Source organism: Drosophila sulfurigaster, chromosome 2L (assembly GCF_023558435.1).
Source record: "Drosophila sulfurigaster albostrigata strain 15112-1811.04 chromosome 2L, ASM2355843v2, whole genome shotgun sequence".
Taxonomy (NCBI): domain Eukaryota; kingdom Metazoa; phylum Arthropoda; class Insecta; order Diptera; family Drosophilidae; genus Drosophila; species Drosophila sulfurigaster.
Window position 1 is genome coordinate 16,487,989 of NC_084881.1, and position 12,998 is coordinate 16,500,986.

The window sequence follows — 12,998 nt, forward strand, 5'->3', positions numbered from 1 at the left end:
TACCAAAAATAAAACCCAATCGAAAGGCCAAAATATGTTTAATGACCTCTATAAAAAAGATGCAATGAAAAAGATATATATTTCAAAATGTTATAAATATGTATGTATAGTAAGTATGTAGTTACTTGAGTGTTGTTTATGTTATTATTATAATTATATGTTAGTATGTTACATACATACACTCTCGAACATATACGCTATTTATATTCTTCATTGTCTTTTTTTTCAATTCTTCTCAATATTCTTGAAATAAATGTTTGTATATAAGTAATGTATAAGAATGTTGTATGTGTATAATTGTAGTATGTATATTTGATTTTCAAATTTTTTTTATTTCTTTTTTTGTTTTTTTGTTTTCAATAAAACAGTCAGACAATTTCATTAAAATAAATTAACGCGTCTTCTTCGTACGCCGCTCTCTGGAATCGCCATAGTATATTTAAAATATTTATGCGCTGAGCCACTTAATCTTGACAAATAGTTTGCATATACATATGTTATTTGTATATATATATATATGTATATATAGTCTGTATACATATATTTCGATTATTATATATTGGTATCATTTGTTAGAGATATACTTCAGAATAGTTTGTTTAGTTGCTTATTAGAGATGTCATCGATTTGTTTTCTTTTTTGTCGTCATCATTCTTAGCTGGATCGGGCAAGTCGGCGCGAGTCTGTATAAAAGTCGTGGCACAGTGTAAATATATATATATGTTATATAGATATATGCAGTTGAGGTGTTCAGATAGATGGCGCCTTCTTATAGTATAAACATATCGAGAATAACATAATAGAAATGTGTTTTTTAGGTTCATGATGAGCTCATTTAAAGTAACTATCGATTGTATTTTATTCTTCTTTCATTATTATTTTGTTTTTTGTTTGTACTACTTGGGAAGCCTCTAGTTTTTGTTTTTTTTTCTCTCTTTTCGATTTGATATTACACAATTATATAGTGATAGTGTTGACGGTTCTCGTTTCGTTAATTGTACAATTGGACATAGACATTGACATTGATTAAGTGAGGTTAGGTTTTAACGTTAAGTTAAGTTAGGTTAGGTTAGGTTAGGTTAGGCATATGTATGTAGGTAAGTTCGCATTAGACAAAATTTGTCAACCCTGTTGTGTTGTTAAGTGTTTTTTAAAAACATTGATTTTGATTATGTTCTTGACGTACAATAATTCATATACGAGTACGTATTTAGTATGTTTTTAGTTTATATATGCAATAGATATATATATAGTATGTATATATATATATGTATGGATAACAATACCGCGTTAATTTATATATACTTGTATTTCGTTTCGAAAATTCAAACACTACACAAAAATTGCACATGACTTTGACACCGTTGATCATCTTTTAAATATATAATATATTGAAATCTTTTGCATTTTCGATTTTGATAATTTTGATCTTCTGCAAACTAGAGCAAAGGTAAATGATTGGGGATTTTTCTTCTTCTTCTTCTTGCATTATTAAATTTATTATTATTATTTTTAGTTTTATATGATGTTTGGTTATCAATAAAAGTGGAAAGCTCAGCTTGAAAGCTTTTCTATTCTCTCTCCCTCGCTTGTTCTCGTTCTCAATCTCAATCTCATTATCGTTCTCGTTCTCATTCCAATCTTATCCGTTTAACTAAAGCATTATTGATGGCTTAGTAGAACTTCTCGCCATAATAGTTGGGACCCCGTTCACCAACTGGTTCGCTCATGAACTGGCTCTGGTTCACCGAACGCTTCTTCTTGGCGACCATGAAGCGCTTTGATGAGCCAAAACCTGGAAATTTTTTAAGGATAACTCAAATTTAGTTAAACTTACTTTTTTGCGTTGAGTTGTTTCCTTCACTTACGGCTATTGCTGCCAACGTACTTCTGTGGGCGTGGCACATACTCGTACTTGGGCACCACCTGAGCCTCAACTGGAAGACCATAGTAGTCCACCAATGCAGGTTGTTGTTGTTGTTGTTGCTGTGAAGCTAGCGGTGCATCCAACCAGCTGCCCGCTGGCACATAGTCCAACTCCTCAGCATCAACCAAAGGCACCGAGACGCCGCTATCCACATCGGTTTCCTTGCGTGCCCGCTCTCCCGCCTCGACCAGGGCAACGAGAGCCAACATATCAGCGGGAGTCAGTTTGGTGGTGTCGCGTTTTAGCCTAGAAAATGAGTATGTTAAAGGAATTTATACACTTACTGTTGAAAAATTGAGTTAGTTTAGATTTAACCTTATTTGTTAGTGTTACCATAAAATGGTATTTCACTTAATATTAAGAGTAGTAAAGAGTTTGTTGAAGAAATTTCTTAATTTTTAGTTGAAAATTAAGTTTACATAAACTTAACATTTTAATCTTAACTATTATATTTATGTGTAGTTGACAATATGATTAGAGGATGATTTGTTAAAAACTTTGACTAATTTTTAGTTGAAATTTATAGCTTCTAAAAATTGATAATTTTTCGGAAGTTCAAATTGTTACCATAATGTTAAATGAAGTTTATGTTACATTTCTAATATTCTGTTAATAACATATAAGCTCATATCCACTAGTATTATGTTAATAATAAGAATAACGAAGAGTTTTCAAATGAAATGTATTAATCTCTAGTTGAGAAACTGAGTTAATTTGGATTTAACATTATTTGGTAGTTCAAAATATCATTCTAATGTTAAGTTAAGCACCTGTTCTTAACATTCTATTAACATAATGTAAATATTGAAGGTTTAAAGGTTTAAACCTACCGCATATCGCCATATCGTCGGTACTTGTTCAGATTGAGATTCTCAGCTGGAGCGCTGTTGGCGCCATTGTTGGCCAGGTTGTAGTAGATGCCACGTTTGTTGCGCTCATCCAGGTTGTAGTTGCGATTGGCATAGGTGAGGGGCACCGAGAGGGGAATGCTCTCCAAGTAAGCCTCGGCATTGAGCAGATTCTGGAGGTTATCATAAGCCTTGTTGCGACCAGCATTGCCACCATTCACTATAGAAAGAAGGAAAGTGGGAAAAACCAATAGAAGACTGTCTAGAGAAGTCGTTGAAATTTGCTTACCAGGTCGCTCTGGCACATAGTCATCCAGATCCTGCAGCTCACGTTCATTGTTATAGTTGTTGTAGTTCAAGGGAGCAGCAGGCTCGTAGTCATCGGTCCAAATGCCATTGGGCACATCGCTGCCATAGTCGGGCACATTGGGCACGGACATGTAGGGATTGTACTCGTAGTTGACGCCACGTTTGCGCATCGTGGAGCTGGCCACCGCCTCCTCGAGAGCCGTGGGATCACTCTGCAACTGCTGTTGGCTGCTCTGAGCAGCGGCAGCAACGGCAGCCAGGATCTCATCATTGCTGGGCAGAGCATAGAGGCCAGCCGGTGGCTGCTTCTGTTGTTGTTGCTCTGCCTGTGGCTGTGGCTCAATCGAGGTGCTGCGGGCAGGTGGCGAATTGCTGAAGGAAGCTGGCACAATTTCCGGACTTGACTTTTTATCGGCTGTTGGCACAGCAGCAGCGGCGGCATTGGACGCTGTGTCATCCTCCGAACGTTTCACTGTGTGGAGAATGCGAAAATTAAATGTAATTTTCCATTGCGTGCTTTTAGGGGCTGCGTCAAGAGAATTTAAATTTATGTGCCAGAGAAAGCTTGATTCAATAAAAAGGCGAAACCAATTAGCAAAAGCGCCCTAGCTCCATAATTGTTTCATATTTTCCCTCGAACTTGGTGCGTTGTTTTTTTCTTGATTATTATTTTATTTTATACATCGATGGCTTGGCAGTGCCACTAATTGCAATTAGCGCTGTCAAAGCCAATGTTTATGTAATTCCAGCCTGATGGTGCCGGGCGCTTAGTTAGTTATCCCCATAACAACTAATACCCATTGACATTATTATGTCTAATCGCATTTGCTGCTACTTCTGCTGTTGCTGCTGCTTTTTGCTGCTTCAGTTGCTTGCTGTCCCTTACACAACGGTGCACAAAACGCTAATTGAATCGACTTAGCTGAACCTGTTAATCAAGCGCCTGTTGCTCGTAATTAAACTCGAGTTAACACTTAACACTAATCAAACCAACTGACTTCTAGCCATATCATGACCCAAAACCCCATCCCATCTGCTATCAGCTACATCTATCGTGCCAAATCCCACCTGGTCACCATTCGATGCATGCTCAAACTACTCACGGGGGGATTTTTCTCTATAGCAACAGCTTAGCTCGTTTCTCGCTCGCAGTTCGCAGCTCACAGTTAAGCACACACGTTTATCTTTTTAGCACTCGATATGGAAATATTGTTGGTGTTGCTGGTGTTGTATTTTTTTCATGATTGTATCATCGATAAGGGAATCGAACGAGCGAGTCAACAAATGATTAACAATGATTTATGTGTAAAAATGCAGAAAATTACGCAAATAGAAACGTTTTTCCAAGCATATCAGCATTGTGCATGCGATATGATTGATTGAGGGTGGAAACCCCAGCGATAGTCTCTCAAATCATGTTACATTTTCTGACGCACAGCTTTTACAGCATACTTTTGGGCTGCCAAACAAAGGACAATGATAACTGTCGGAATATTTCCATTTCAATTGATTCAATCAGAGTATAATTGATATATACAAGTAATTTATTATTTAACAGCTTTCATTTTAATGCAAGTCAAACTGCTGTTTAAATTATTAGTCTATATTTTTCATTACGCTTTCATCATTAAAGCCAACTGCTGCGTAATCTATAGCTTGCGATTTTTGCAGTGTCTTTATGACCACTAACCCAGTTACGAGCTGCTTTTTTTCCAAGTAATAGCAACAGCAACTTGACCATATGTTTGCCTTGTCAAGAACTTAAACCTTGGCTAAATGTGTTTTGCCACCAAAGCAGGCAACAACAGAACACAAAAATAAAAAGAAAACTTGAAAGCAGAGAGGAGAGAAACTCAGAATAATAATTCCCAGCTCTGCAACGTCTGGCTGTCCTCCGGCTAGAAACTGTGCAACGGCGCAGGACAACACGACAAGGGGGGGAAAGCGGCGACTACATAAATAAATAAAACAGGCAACTGAATTATATACGCTGACATTTGCTGACGTCGTTCTACGCATTGTCATTGTGCTACATGTTCCATGTACTTGTGTGGCAAACGTTGCGTTGTTGCTGCTTGGCTAACATGAAAATATTCACTGAACTGTAAAAATATCAACAAGTTGTTTGCTCTTCAATTTTTGCCACACACACATACATTCACGTACCTCGCTTGTGAGATTGTGTTGTGGCCTGTGGCTTGGGCTTGGGCTTGGGCTGAGTTTTAGGCCAAACAGCTGCTGTTGCTGTTGCTGTTGCTGCTCAATAACACAAGAAGAATGAGAACGAGCTGCGTTGGCAACAACACAATTAACAGCCGCAGGCAGTGTGCGGCCTGAAAATAACTTAATAATAACGGCATATGGAAAATTTGTGACATGAAAAGCGGCAATGAAAATATTGCTGGCTTTTGCGGCCAGCAGGGAAAGCTGCCCTCGCCCATGCCCTCGCCCTCGCCTGGCTGCGTCTCGTCCATTCAATTTCTTGCCGTGTTATAGAAATTTGCGGTCCTTGGCTGTGCAATTGACAGCAGCACTGAATATTTCATGGCATATGCTTTGTCTTACAAGCAACAGCAGCGGTGACTTGTATAAATATTTAATGAAGCATCTGGTAAGTAAATCATTGTCAATTGAATAATTCATTTCAATAATTTGTGGAATTTTCTTAAGACCAATCGAATAAGGTTGCAACTACAAAGTGACAATAAGAAATACAAAAGTATTGCATACTTTTAAGCGTCGCCTGGTTAAGTCCTTAAAGCAGCGCGTTGCCTTGCAGAAGCTCATTGCTATGCTCAACAAAGTGACAGCAAAACGAGAGTATTGCATACTTTTAAGCGCGCTTGGAAATCCCTATAAGAAATGGCGTCAGTTCGCAGCAGCAGCAACAGCAACAGCAGCATAAAGCAAACAGCAAGAATGAGACAACAACAACAACGGCATCTGCTGCGAAGTCTAAAAATAGAAATGAAATCGCGCGCACGTACACACAGACACAGACACACACACAGAGGCACATACGCTGCTGGCATGCATACCAAAGAGGCTGGTCGCCATTTTGTGCAGCAGCCGCCCACGCATTGCGTAGGTGTAGCTCAGCATTTATACTGTATATGAAACCAACTACAACACATGCATATGTGTGTGTGTGTGTGTGTGTGTGTGTTATGGCCCACAATGATTGTAATGTTACACTAAGCCAAAAGCTCTGAATGGAGCACAAACATTTTTCGGTTAAAATCGGCTGAGTAACAAGCTGCTTGCTCCTTGCTTGTTTGTTGCCTTTGCTTTCGCTTTCGCTTTAGCATTTGCCAGTGCCAGCTGTCGTGCCTTCAGCCTCTGTGGCAGAAACACCTACGCAATTTCCTGCAAGCCCAACAGCGGAAAATGGAACATGCCGTTGTTTAAACGGCGGAGTGGGCGGGGCAGCCGGATGGGTTGAAGTGCTGCTGCTGCTTTTGCTGCTACTTTTGCTGGTGGAAGGTTCTCCAACGGAGATGAGAAACACTGACAGGATGCTAGGTGGTTCGTTGCCTTTGCCTTCTGCTGCCAAAAGCGCGCGTGGGCGTTTTGCTTAATGTGCTCAACTTACAAGTAACTCACACACACACACACACAAGTACAGTGAAATTCGACTAAGCCTAAATGCTAAACAAATCGCTAAATAGATTTGTTGGCCAACATTGGGCGGCTCAAATTCCATTTTGATTGAAAATGAGATGTTTAATTTGCATTTGGGAATAAAAATGAATGTGGGCTGCAAAAGCACAAATTACCTACAATAAATTAATATGTATTATGTACACCAAAATCCACTTTGATTTAAGGTTTCTCTTAAATTGAAATGGCATAATTGGCTCAATTCATTTTTTAATGATTTTTCAAAGCCAACGAATTGAAAAATGTTGAAGATTGAGAAAGTAATTTAAAATTTATTCACCATATGGACATTTTGAATGTTAACTTAATTTGGTTTAGCAATTATTTAATTCCTGAAATCCACACAGTATGATAACTGTTTTTAAAACATAATTTTTTGTTGTGCTCGAAAATAAAATGCTTTTTTTTCTATTAAGGTCAACAGAACTTTAAACTTAAACTTAAAATAAACTTTTTCTTTTAACTTTTCGTAAGCACAATTTTTAGAAAGTGTAAAACTGTTTTTTTTATAAAGAAAGAACATCAAATTAAAAATATATTTTATATCATGTAATGCAAAGTTTCAAAAAAAAATATTGACAGCAATTACATCACTATTTTTACAACTTAAAAGTCACACAATTTTTACATTTTATTGCAGGCAAAGGAAATATCATTTGATTTCGTTGAATTTTATTTATTTTATTTGCAAATTAATTTTTTTGAACAATAATAGCTTCATTTTATCAGGACTTTTTAGTTCAAAAATTATTACAATTAGTTGGCATATATATGATGGTGGAAAAAAATGCATTCTACATCTAAAAAAGTGGGTAATGAATTTGAATCGAATATTATATGAAAATTGGTCTTATATTATTTGGGTTTAAATAAGTAAAACTTATAAGAAAAACAGTGTTTCTAATAATTTAAAACCCTTTTAAGGAGATTTTACTGTACGTGCAGTGGATACTTATGCGGCACTCAGTCAGAACGCGAGCCGTGCCGTGGGGCGTGTGTCCATTTTTCAAACATGAAATTTTCAAATGACCTTTAACATTAACTACACGTTGCTTGACGTAGGCTAACACACACACACACACACACACTGGCACACACATATTCGCAGAAACCGCAGCCCACGCATTCAAAGAATTGAACTTTAACACTCACCTGCCGGCAATTCCCTTTGCTGCTGGAGTTGCTGCTGATGTTGCAGCTTGTTGTTCGCATTGGTGGACAACTCGGTGTTTTGGGCCAACACCGAGGCAGGCACAGCGGCAGCCAGTCCAACGAGCAGCACGAGCAGCACCATCAGCATGCTGTGTCCAATTCCGGACGTTGACAATGACAAAGGCAATTGCATTTTGAAGGAGCAGCAGCAAACAAAAGCAGATGCCACACTTGCCACTAAGTGTGTGTACTTTGTTGTTGTTGTTGTTGTTTGTGTTGTTGCTGTGGCACACGCACAAAGAGTCTAATACACACAGGACACACGCACTCGAGGCACACACAAAACACTAACTAAGTAAACAAGTCGAACAAAACGCGTTGTGCTCCAATTGAGGTCGAATTGACCCTTAGTATCTGTCTCCGCTGATGATGATGTTGTTGCTGTCAAGTTTCAAGTTGTTTCAATGTTGCTGCTGCTTCTTTTGCTGTTGCTGTTGCGTCCGCGTGCTGTGACTGTTCTGAATGAACTGTCTTGTTGGGCCTGTGGTGCAACAGTTTTTAATGTTCCATCGCCCCAAATTGAGTTTGCAGCCGCATCGCCAACATCGGCCTGTGTCGCCTCTGTGGCCTGTGTCTGCACAGCCATCTACGTCACTGTCATTGATAAGAATTGCGGCCGTCTGCACAACTCGAATCGACAACAACAACCACACTGTCCAACAGGCTGCTTACGTATGTGGCGCTAGCCTGGCAAATGCTCCAAATGCGCCTGCTCCATGTCTGCACAGCGATTCATATTCAGTTTCGCTGCCGCTGCTTCTGCTGCTGCTTCGGCTGCTGCTACCTTCCACACCTTTCCTCGGTGGTTGGCCGCCTCCCTAATCCTAAATTACTTATACTAAGTATGTGTAACGCAAATTGGTAGCTGTTGCTCGCTAGAGTTGAGTTGTTCTTTTCAACCAGGTTCCATTCGCAGAACTTGTTTCATTTGATACCCAGCGAAAGGCTTGCGAAAAAATGTATAATGTGTGGGTGAATGCGTTGGTAACAGGTGGTAACAACTGGCGTATACTTACTATTCTTGCGTATACTTAATTTCCGATTAAGAGCTGCGTACCTTGTGAAATCTATTTGCGTATACTTAATATTTAACTAAGAGCTGTGTGTTACCTATATTTTGAGAAATGCATTTGCGTATACTCAATATTTTTAAATTATCGCGAATACGTAATATTTATGCATTTCATTAAAGTGATTGAATTTTGAGTATCGGAAATAATACTTTTTTATATGTACATCTATTTTTGCAAGAGATTTTTAATAATACAAATAATTAATGTTGTGAAGAAATTATTAAACTCTATTTTCCTTCATTTATTGGATAAACTTACATTAAAGAATAACAGAAAAGAAAAATAAACTTCTTAGATATTTATTAAGTTTATTTTAATTATATGCATTCCTGTTTATGTATGATAGATTCACTTTAAGTTCTTTTTTACTTAATTCTTTAATTGCAGCACCGCAATAGTCCACACAAAATATTCTACAAGTTTACCAATTTCATATAAACTCAAGTATCAAGAACAAGAAAACAGCGGGTAAGTTGTTTTCACCACAAATAATTCTCAATATGAAACAACGCTTTGTTTTGAATATAGTACATAGTTTATTTATACCTTGTTTAATTGCAATAAATATTTTTGTTATAATCTTTACATATTGTAAGTCTCAAGGCTTCTAAGGTTTTGTTTAATCCGTTATTTATACACTTAGCATTTAGAGGGTTGCTTTGGGATAACAAGAGCGACATAGGGTATCAAATAAGTTGCATTCATTATATTGTTTAATTTGCTTGTAATACAGGGACGAGGGAGTTGGTGTTTTATGTTACAAATTGCATAGTTATTGGGTTAATTTACGCTAATGCCAATTCAATATTGATATATTGTCCAAGGAAAACATTTGCCAGCTTAAGACTAAAGCATTGCACTTGCATAGTATCTGTGTGTGTGTGTGTGTGTAGGTCTAAAAGGGGGATTGGTGTAATTGTATGATGTACAGCAGTAGATGGGCTTGACTATTGACTTGTGTGGTAATTGTGATGCTTTATTTAGCATTGTCGAGCACCTGGACAATGTGCTTGGAGACGAGCGCCGTTGCCTCCGTGGCATTTGGTATGAGAAAGCGATCCATGTCCGTGATGAGCAGCCCGTCGCCATCGGGAAAACCATACTTGAACGTAATCAGATTGCGATGACGCTTCTTCGCAGTGATCTTCACAATGCTGGCCAACGGTCTTCGCACCATTATTTGAGCTTGGCCGCCGCCCAATTCACGTAACACAACCAGCTGTGTGGGTGTTATAATCAAATGGCTATCGTACATATAGCCATTCATGTGCACATCCTGACACTTGAATGCATTGATAATGTCGGCGGTCTTGAAATATTGATTGAGATTGACAATCTCTTTCGTTTCGCCGGCAGCCAGCGGCGCATCCTTTTCACCCGCATCGTAGGCATCCTCGTTCTCATCGTCGATGCTAAAGACGGGCGCCACATTGCGATAGCGTTTGCCATTGCGATCCTTGGCACTCACGTGTCGCTCCTGCGCGGCTAACGAAGGTGCTCCAGCTCCATTGTTGGCAGCCGCAGTAGCGTTGGCACCATTTGAGCTGGGATTCACAATAATGTCGAGCAGGCGTCCTTTGACCTCAGCCGATTTGGACTTCATGGCCGCGGAGAATTTGCTAAACAGATCCGTGGACGATGGCGTCGTTGCAGGCAGCTTGAGTGGCACCGCTTTGGTCTAGGAAACAACAGAGTTTATTCGACAACTTAAAGCATCTTAGTAGACTCAACTTACCTTGACATTGTGCTGCTGGCAGACGAGACACTTGCTCACACTGTGATCCTCCAGGCAGTCGGCCATGTGATCACCAAAATAGTCGTGTATGGATGTGTAGCCACCAGTGAGCAAGGACACATAGTGTGTGTTCTTCTGCAGGAATGAGGCCACCACCATGTGTGTGTATTGGTCCTCTTCCACACGTCCACTGCCCATGAAGCACAAATGTTCACCGCCCGCATTTGAGTTCACCTCAATTGCCTGCTTCTGTGCTGTGAGCAATCCTTGGACGGCTGTGGCAAAGGCCACTGGCTCCTGCAGCATTAAATTGCAATCCAAATGAAATGCCGTCGACAAATGCCCAGCATTGTATTGCTCCGCCGGCCGACAATCAACCAAAAAGAAACGCACTGCATCCTGCACTGGAAATTCTGTCGCAGAATTCTCCACGAGCTCATAAACGGAAACTGGCAAACACAGCGCTTGCGACACTTTGTTGGACTCCTCTTGACTGCGTGGTGAGTCATTCTGTTTGCCATACAACGCCTTTAGATAATCCGTCTTGAATGACGTCGGCGTCTTCAATGCGTAATACTGCGCCAACGAGCAAAAGTCTGGCACATCATCGACCTCCAGGGCACACGGCATATTGATGAGAAACTTGATAATCTCCTCCTTCGATGACGTCTTCAGTGCCATGATCTGCTCACGTCCATTGATCAGTATGATGAGCGCCAAGAAGAACACCATAAATGGATCGGCATTCTGAAAGTACAGATCCCACATGGCAATGATCACCGAGAGGCTGCTGCACGAGGCGAACAGCGATTGGAACCACGTTAGCGAATACAGATCTGGTGTGATTTTCTTCGTATCCAGCACAGTGCAGAGCTCAGGATCATGATACAGCAACAGCAACCGAAACACATGGAAGACATTTCCCTTGGGTTTGCAACCCTTGGGTATATAAGTGTCTCTTATGGACTCGAATAGATTAAAGGTATCGGATCGGTTTAGTTTGAGTGCAAAGAGCGGTAGTAACAACTCAATCCAGCCATTGTCTGCTTCGTATTGTAGGTTGCGATTCTTGCAATAGAATGTCATAATGGATTCCAGATCGGACACGACTGACACTTTATCTTCCTCATCGTTGCCAATGCGTTCCACGTAGCGCTTGCAATCCTCGCGCAATTGACTTTGAAATGGCAGATCATAGATTTCATTGAAGAGCGACATTTGATCGCTCTTGTGACGCACATCGAGGCACACCTGCCACACATCCGGACGCAGGGCCTCCGGCAGCGGTTTGCCTTGGCAAATGCTAAAGATGTCATTCACATTGCAATCGTCCAGCAGCGCCGACTCCAATTCAATAATCCTGTAAAATTAAGGATGTATTTGTAATTTACGTAGTTAAAAACTCTTTGTCTCATTGCTCCTGATCAGCTTGACTTCATAACAAAGCTTTCTTTGCTCCAGTTGCCCTTCCTTGGAAAAGCTCAGTCTTGAAGCTCTTGATCTTTTTTGCTTGATGCCAAGCTTTTTCTTTGCTACTCTACAACAAACTTGGTTAAACAATTAACATAATAATGCGTTTGGATTCGCTGATTACACCTCGACGTGTTCAATTAGCACAGCTGTTCATAGATAACACAAAAGCTTGCTATCATCATCATTCACTCAGCCTGCTGACTCAAATGCTTTCTTTTGCACTACATCTACCCTCTCTTTCTCGCGCAGCGCTATGTCATCAATGTATAGAAGGCAAGGCAAGGCAAGGCATAGCAAGGCCGTCCTCAAAAATACTACTTAAATAAGGCGAAGCAGCAGCATCAGGCAGCCAAAGCTTTTTACATCAACAAATTTGTCACACTTGGGACTGGAGTGTTGACGTCGCCGCTGAGGCTGCTGTGTTTGTAGTTGTGTTTATGGCTCGAATGTTTATTTACCACATATTCTCCTCCATGGCCGAGGCCTCCTACACACGTTGAACGGTTGGCACGATTAATTTGTTGTCTTAATATGATGATGGATTCTCTTCTCAATTCCTCTGCTCAATTTCGCTTTCACTGCACTCTATTATTATTGCTGAGCAATAGATTTATGTGCATTTTAAAACGTTTGAACTACGGAAATTTCGTAAATGTTCGCCAAAAAATTACTTTACTGTTTATGTGTGTGAGTAAATGTTTTCTTATTGGAAGAATCAGCAGCGTGACCGCAATGCAAGTTTAAAAACGTACTATTTTATG

The 12,998-nt window shown here is 39.9% G+C and overlaps 2 protein-coding genes across 2 annotated transcripts; both read right to left on the reverse strand.

The window, feature by feature from the left end:
• Nucleotides 1-283: 283 nt before the first annotated feature.
• Nucleotides 284-8,430, reverse strand: LOC133850349 (uncharacterized). The gene is made up of 5 exons (XM_062286409.1): nt 7,897-8,430; nt 3,065-3,556; nt 2,758-2,995; nt 1,869-2,173; nt 284-1,795 (listed from the first exon to the last, which is right to left on the reverse strand). The coding sequence occupies exons 1-5, from the start codon at nt 8,087-8,089 to the stop codon at nt 1,674-1,676; spliced, it is 1,350 nt and encodes a 449-aa protein (XP_062142393.1). The 5' UTR covers nt 8,090-8,430; the 3' UTR covers nt 284-1,673.
• Nucleotides 8,431-9,540: 1,110 nt separating this feature from the next.
• On the reverse strand, nt 9,541-12,950 carry LOC133850348 (TBC1 domain family member 23). The gene is made up of 3 exons (XM_062286408.1): nt 12,696-12,950; nt 10,765-12,124; nt 9,541-10,707 (listed from the first exon to the last, which is right to left on the reverse strand). The coding sequence occupies exons 1-3, from the start codon at nt 12,710-12,712 to the stop codon at nt 10,006-10,008; spliced, it is 2,079 nt and encodes a 692-aa protein (XP_062142392.1). The 5' UTR covers nt 12,713-12,950; the 3' UTR covers nt 9,541-10,005.
• Nucleotides 12,951-12,998: the final 48 nt, after the last annotated feature.

Coding starts and splice junctions, on each gene's coding strand:
- LOC133850349 (XM_062286409.1), bottom strand. CDS start 8,089: ATGCAATTGCCTTTGTCATTGTCAACGTCCGGAATTGGACACAGCATG. Junction 3,557..7,896: donor GCAAAGGGAATTGCCGGCAG/GTGAGTGTTAAA, acceptor TTCTCCACACAG/TGAAACGTTCGGAGGATGAC. Junction 2,996..3,064: donor CTATGTGCCAGAGCGACCTG/GTAAGCAAATTT, acceptor TTCTTTCTATAG/TGAATGGTGGCAATGCTGGT.
- LOC133850348 (XM_062286408.1), bottom strand. Junction 10,708..10,764: donor GCCAGCAGCACAATGTCAAG/GTAAGTTGAGTC, acceptor GTTGTTTCCTAG/ACCAAAGCGGTGCCACTCAA.